The following is a 6925-nucleotide window of genomic DNA, read 5'->3' as shown; positions in this document are numbered from 1 at the left end:
TGTCACGGCCTTCGGTCCGCTCGTAGGGAAAAAATCGGCCCCTCGAAGTCCGTCTGTCTGCATCGTAGTCATCCTTTAATTTTTCTCTGCTCTTCTCCCGTCCTTTGGCTGGTGATATGGAACCGGCCTAGTCATCTTCGATCCTTATCTTTTACTCGTATTGGCCGTGGACATTTGCCCAAGTTATTACTTGAAACTTAAGCAAGCTCTCCTTCAACTTTCGGGGCGTGTCTAAGCTTCTTGGATTCAATCCTTTAGCGAATGCTTCAGCTGCCTATTCGTCTGGGACAGCCGGGAGCAACATTCTTTCTTTCTGGAACCGGGTAACGAACTCTCGTAGTAATTCAGATTCTCCCTGTGAGATCCTGAATATGTCGGCCTTTCGAAAATGTATTTTTCTGGCACCGACATGAGCCTTGATGAAAGAATCTGCGAGCATCTCAAAGGAATCTATGGAATGCTCCGGTAACAATGAATACCACGTTAGGGCTCCCATCGTGAGAGTTTCTCCAAATTTCTTTAGCAGCACAGATTTAATTTCGTGAGGAGCTAAGATCATTTCCTTTTACCGCCATTATGTAGGTGGTAATATACTCCTGTAGGTATGAAGTCCTATCATACATTGGCACTTCAACCATTTTGAACTGCTTCGGGATTAGTTCTGGTGCCGCACTTGGCTTGTACGACACTTGAGTATACTTCTTCGAGTCTGGGCCTTTCAATATTGGTGGCGCACCAGGGATTTGGTCCATGTGGTCGTTTACTTTCCTCGTAAACCGTAAAAGTTTATTCTTGAACGGGTCATTCTCGTTGTTGAGGCCGGATCTGCTCCCCCAGCCCCGTTGGAGCCAAACTTCACCCCTAGGAGTGTTATTGTCGACTCTCTGCGTTGTTTGGTTTGCAGGAACAACTGGAGGAATTGGATCTCGTCTATTTGCGTTATTCGAAGCCCCAAATAGCGCTTGCTTCAGTTCTGTCATAACCTGATCCTGCCGTGTGAGATGGCCTAGAATGATTGCATGTTGTTCTCGCAGGACCCTCACCGCATCCGCGACGTGCTCCTCATCAGCATCATCGGGAGTTGTATCCCGAACCTGTCAAGGGTACTGCCTGTCATGCATCGGCGTGGAGTCATTCTCCTCATTGCAGGTGCCACTGATTGAATCCTCGAAATGAGACTGATCCCCTCGAATTCTAAGACAAAATAATCAAATCGCGTTAGTAAAAAAGGCAAGGATCAATTTAATTGCACGACTGTCTAGGCCCCACGGTGGGAGCCAAATTATTTACTCATAAAATGGTACAATTGAATTTATATGTGGTTTCTAGACAAGTGAACTAATTTAATCCTGAAATAATACAATAATTGAAAAAATGTACAATACTTAGCCTTGAAATATAGATGAAACAACAAAGATGACAGTTCCAGGAATAAGGTCTACGGGCACAACAATGATGAGATAAAAAAGCAAGAAAGTAAGATTGTATTAAGCTTTGTATAGAATATAGTATCAATTTAGCCAGAAAATTCGTATCCCTTACAACGATAACTGAGCTCACTATTTATAGCTATGTCTAGGAAATGAGGTCATAGGATCGTATCCTCCTTTAATGTCCATTATGAGGGTCATTGATGAAGACGTAATGGTGAACATAAATGCCAAATTTTCTATAACGGACCGTTGCTCTTAATCCGGTAGAATATTCCCTATTAAATACTACCGGGAGCAGAGCATTTAACACACCTTTATGAACGTTATGCTTTCCGGTGACAACAGGAATGGTTGCGTTCGGTCTTCGGTCATCCCCGTCTTGGGTTCCACGTGTCCTCCCTTTAGACGATCACGTGTCATATCATATTTTACCCTACACAGACGTGCAGTGTGATGTTGAAGAGTCCCACGATAAGGAGGATGGATGATCTCATTAATATATGATTTGAATAATTTTCAACTTTTGAATTAACTTTTGGTTTGAAGTAAACCATTTCTTTAATAACATAAGATAGAGAGAATATGATAATTGGGGAGATATTCCACCTTTTTCTGTCCATTTCTTTAACAACATAGAGATATAGAGAGAACATAATAATTGAGGGATATTCCACCGTTTTTTTTCTCTTTTGTTTTCTTTCTGACTATTTTTGCAGTCAACTCTTTGATTCAATCAAGTATAAAGACACATAAAGACACAAGAATTTTCTGCACTTGATCTGACAGATACCAGCTGAAACTGAAAAAGCCTTTTGCTCTAAATAAGGTAAGCTTCCGCCGCTTTTCAATTACGAGACCCTATGATTGATCCCCTTTGTATATGTTTACCCAAATCTCTATGTTACTAAATACTTTTTGTGATTGGAATCCATGTGTAGATTGGAAAAATCTAAACCTGAGATGGATTTTTCATCTGCTAAATGGTGGGCTGAAATGGTAAGACAAAATCATACTTTAATGTATATAGTAGTACTAAGTTTTACAAAAATACTCATATTGCTTCAAAGAGTCCTCTTTAATTTGATATTAATAGCTTTGAAATGATTAATACAGGAGACGATGAGTACGGATGATCATGCATTCATCAATCACTGTCAAATGATGACCCAATTAGACGAATTGCCTTTCAGTAAGCCCTTCTCATCCTCTTGCACGTCCTACGATATTCAACCTTCTCATGCTGCTGCTGGAATATTGGACGTGAAGTCATCCTTTTGCGGCTATGCTACTGAAACTCACCAAATGACCTCTTTTTCTCCTCCTCCTCTTAATTCCTCTAGCGTCTTTTCTTCCTGCAAATTCAACTTGCCATCAGCCAATACTACTGTTGCCACAAACCACTTGGAAAATTTGAACTACACCTCAGTCAAGACTGAGTTGACATCTGGAACTACCCTAAACTTCTCGTCTTCAGTTTCTACGGATTGTGATGATTTTGGTGATAGCCAAAATCTAATCCAGGCCTTGGGATTTGGTTCTGCTGATACTACTACTCACAAGAAGAATTACAATAGGACTAGTTTGCAGGCACAAGACCACGTTATGGAAGAAAGAAAGCGAAGAGAACGCCTCACTCAACGCTTCATAGCTTTATCTACCCTCATCCCTAACCTCAAGAAGGTAAATTCTTTTTTATGTTTGGGTCATGTTGTGTGAATCACTACTTTAATTTAGGTGGTGAAAAACCTGTATGTAGTGACTTATAATTTTGGGTGATTGTTGAATCAACAGTTAGACAAAGCATCAGTACTTGGAGATGCGATCAAACATATTAAACAGCTTGAAGAACAAGTAAAAACCCTCGAGGAGAAAGCCAAGAAATGTAACGAGGAACCAGTGGTTGCAGTGAAGAGACCTCGCCTGGCCTCCAGTACTTCTGACCACTCATCTTCTGAAGACAACGTCTCCAGCGTTAGCACAGACCGATCACAACCAGATATTAAAGTTAGAGCTTCAAATGGGAATATTCTGATTAGCATTAGTTGCAAAAAGCAAACCGGGATAATAAAGGAAATATACAGCCAAATAGAGAAGCTCAATCTCTCTATTATTAGCAGCAGTGTCATCCCTTTTGCCTACAGCACCACCCACATAACAATTATTGCTCAGGTACTAAATTAACCCTATAGTTCGTTCAGCTATCAATTAATTCAATTGCCGTATATAGCTGATAGTGAAAAATTAGCTTTTATAAGGGTTAAAATAAACTGCAACAACAGATAATCATCTATTGTAAGCCTTACTATGATAATTTGGAAAATAAAGTAAATAATTTTCTGTATCAAATTTTTATACACTTGCAGTATAATCTTTTTAAACTCTTCTTGATATTTTGTTTCATAATTTTAAACAGATGGGTCATGAATTGGGCATGACAGCAAAAAATGATGCGAATAGAATACGTGCGGCTATAATGAAGCTCATCGGCGGCCAGGAAGAAGAAGCTCCATTTACATCATAGAGAATTTCGAGATATCTAGAAGTAAATAGCTTTGCATATGTTCCCATCAATAAAATATTAAGTGATATATATAATGTTCAAAAGATAAGGGTAGAGGCTATTTTTTGGATCAAGATCACCTGGAACTGGGGTCATAATGACATGGTTTACGGTTAATGGTTTCCATAATTGTGGAGTGATGTGCTTTGGCTTTTATGTGTGTGCTACTAGTTTGGATCCTTTTTTTCAATTTCCTCACGAGGTACAAAGGGGACCGGCTCCTCTTGTTTGACTAGTCATGGAATTCCACTAACTAATGTTTTTCTTTTGTGTAAACTATACTGTATTTATTTTCTTTTTTCTAGTCTGATTTAAAAGGAATGTAACCTTTATTTATTTAGTAAATTTTTTATTTTTATTTTATCTTTAATGGTGTTCTCTTATAGAAGTGACATAGCATGTTAATTAAGACATAAGATTCAAAGAATATTTTTGATATGTTATCATATTTTTAATATAGCATTACTTATAAAAAGTTTTTTTTTATATTCTTAAATAACTTCGTAGTAAAGTTAAGACACATAAGGGAGTATGTTTGATCACTTAGCAACATGTAATAGTGAGTGTAAACACGTTAGGGAACTCTTCTAGTATGAAATTGGTACTTTTATATTATGGCAAATTTCTTGGAGTTCTTTCCTTTTTCTTTTAATTATCTTCTAACTTTCAAGATAAAAACTTAACAAAGTTATACAGATGAACACTAAATGCGTTCATCGTCTTGAACATTTTTTAGTATTATTGTACGGAAAGTAACTGATTATCTCATTGTGATAACTAATGAGAATATGTGATTTAGTTTATCTCCCACTTAATTGTTGGAAAAAGTAAAAAGACACGGAAGAAAGACATGGAAATTAAACCCCTTCACATTTACTCAGGAAATTAAATATTTAAAATCCTAAACAGATAATTACGTGTCTTAGTTTCTCAACTGTTTAAACTTTAAAGAAAGTGTTAACAAAAACGAAAAGAAAATATACTCTTCACACTTTGTCGTCGACGCAAAAATGCAACAAAGATAAAACAGAATCCGAATCCCTTGCATTAAACTAGCAAGCTCTCGCGGGGGAAAATAATAAGTAACTAGGTTATTAAAGAAAGAAGTATATGCTAGGTTCCAAACCCTTCATATTATGCTACTTCGAGATCCACTATTGCTTTTTTTTTTCTTTCTCCATTTGCATGTCATCTACCATTTTTCCCTTTTATTTTTATTCTTAATTTCTCCTTTTAAAGGCCAAAACTTTCTTTGCAATTCACATTTTTACTTTTTTGGCATAAAGTGATCTTCAACTTCAACCTTTAGTTTGCATCAACTGCCAAGTGGGCTCTTCACAAAATTATAAACATCCCTAGAATGTACATGGACCGGGTTGGTTCGGTTTTTATCAAAACCAAACCAAATTAAAATAACTATATCAGTTTGGATTGGTTCGGTTTTGTCGGGTTTTTCGAATTTTCGGATTTTTTATTACTTAAATATTATTTCAATCTTACTTTGTTAAATATTTGATAAGTAAATATATATTTAGTAAAAATATAAAAAAATTGACAAGCATATTATCGATTAAAATATTCTTAGGGTAGAATTCTATTAGTAACACATAATAGTTATTTTTTTAGTCGTCTGACAATAATTTTTCGTTGATGTACACTTTCAGGTTAAACCGAATTTAGTAATTAAACATAAAAATCAATATGATATATAAATATTAATAATCACTTCACATTCGAAAAAGATATAAAATTTAATAGATTTTAACATATGATATGCATATGGAAGAACAAAGAGATAGACGCATTTCAGTAACACTTGATAAGAAAGTGATCATACAACCCATTATTTAAGGTCAATAAATATGGAGCACTTCATATTCTATTAAAATTTATATTCCGCAAGAGAATCCCAAATATTTTTAGATATTTCTTTAAAGAAAATTCTATATAAAATCTTAATAGTATATATAAAAATTATATATTTATATGTCGGGTTAGTTCAGAGTTTTTTACTCAATACCAAACCAAATCAAACCAAGTCGGGTTTTTAATCGGTTTGATTTGACTTTTCGCTTTGGTGCGATTTTTCGGTTCGATTTGTACACCCCTTACCTCCCAAAATCCCGACCGACCAACATCAAATTAAAGGACATTTGGACTTAATTTGAGTTGATGTGGAATTGTTTTAATAAGCGTTCGAATTTTTTTCCCCAAATGTCTGAAATAATACGTATGTAGTATAACATAGGAACCAGCGTTTTGGTTGGCGCGTACTTCGACACCAAGCGGACCTTCCTACTGATTTGGACGGTGACCACAATTTTAGGTCAAAAGTAGTTCCGAAGTGAGTAGCTATCGATCCAAACAGCCAAACCAAATTCATATAATTACTAGGTTTAGTATACACAATAAGATTCCCCAGCCTTTGGGATAAAGCATCTTTTTGTCTTCCAGCAGTATCATATCACAAAACTACTACTATACTGAAGCAAATTAAATAGAAATGTTATTTACTTTATATTCTAAGTAGGTTTTTTCTAATTAAGTATATAATATATAGATAACTACCTCTAATTGTACGTCACTTTGATATGATTGTACCTTATATTGGCCTAAAAGTTATCTTCTAGTAGAGGGTACTATCGTACTAGCATTTAAATTGAGACCAGCTATAGCTAAATTAGTCAAGCTGCAAGAGGTCAAATGTTGTGTAATTACGTTTTAATTACTCGCTCAGAGTCCGGTTGATTAGCTGGTTTGCCTCAATTAAGCCGAGAAGACTTATAGCTTGTTTGGCCAAGCTTCTCTAACTCTAAAAGTACTTTTTTTAATCAAAAAAGATGCTTCTTTTTTTTTTTTCAAAATTGAAGTTGTTTACCCTTAAAATGGATAACAATTGAATTTGTACGCGATTTTAAGGATATGTGGATTG

The 6925-nt window shown here is 35.7% G+C and overlaps 1 protein-coding gene across 2 annotated transcripts; it reads left to right on the top strand.

The window, feature by feature from the left end:
• Positions 1–2063: 2063 nt before the first annotated feature.
• On the top strand, positions 2064–4303 carry LOC107760866 (transcription factor bHLH18-like). 2 transcript variants are annotated; one of them, XM_016578974.2, is made up of 5 exons: positions 2064–2259; positions 2372–2429; positions 2547–3113; positions 3225–3602; positions 3847–4303. In XM_016578974.2, exons 2-5 carry the CDS (start codon positions 2394–2396, stop codon positions 3952–3954), a joined length of 1089 nt encoding a protein of 362 aa, XP_016434460.1. In that variant the 5' UTR covers positions 2064–2259; positions 2372–2393; the 3' UTR covers positions 3955–4303. The 2 variants fall into 2 exon arrangements, with proteins under 2 accessions (XP_016434460.1, XP_075089874.1); XM_075233773.1 differs by lacking the exon at positions 2064–2259 and having other exon boundaries at positions 2306–2429.
• The last annotated feature ends 2622 nt before the right edge of the window (positions 4304–6925 follow it).

Source organism: Nicotiana tabacum, chromosome 17, assembly GCF_000715075.1.
Source record: "Nicotiana tabacum cultivar K326 chromosome 17, ASM71507v2, whole genome shotgun sequence".
Taxonomy (NCBI): domain Eukaryota; kingdom Viridiplantae; phylum Streptophyta; class Magnoliopsida; order Solanales; family Solanaceae; genus Nicotiana; species Nicotiana tabacum.
This window is presented reverse-complemented; position numbering and strand designations above follow the sequence as displayed.

Bases quoted from the DNA above. Each gene is read 5' to 3' on its own strand.
- LOC107760866 (XM_075233773.1), top strand. From the start codon at position 2,364: ATGTGTAGATTGGAAAAATCTAAACCTGAGATGGATTTTTCATCTGCT. The intron at 2,430-2,546 runs GTAAGACAAAAT...TGATTAATACAG, and splicing joins CTAAATGGTGGGCTGAAATG to GAGACGATGAGTACGGATGA. The intron at 3,603-3,846 runs GTACTAAATTAA...AATTTTAAACAG, and splicing joins ACATAACAATTATTGCTCAG to ATGGGTCATGAATTGGGCAT.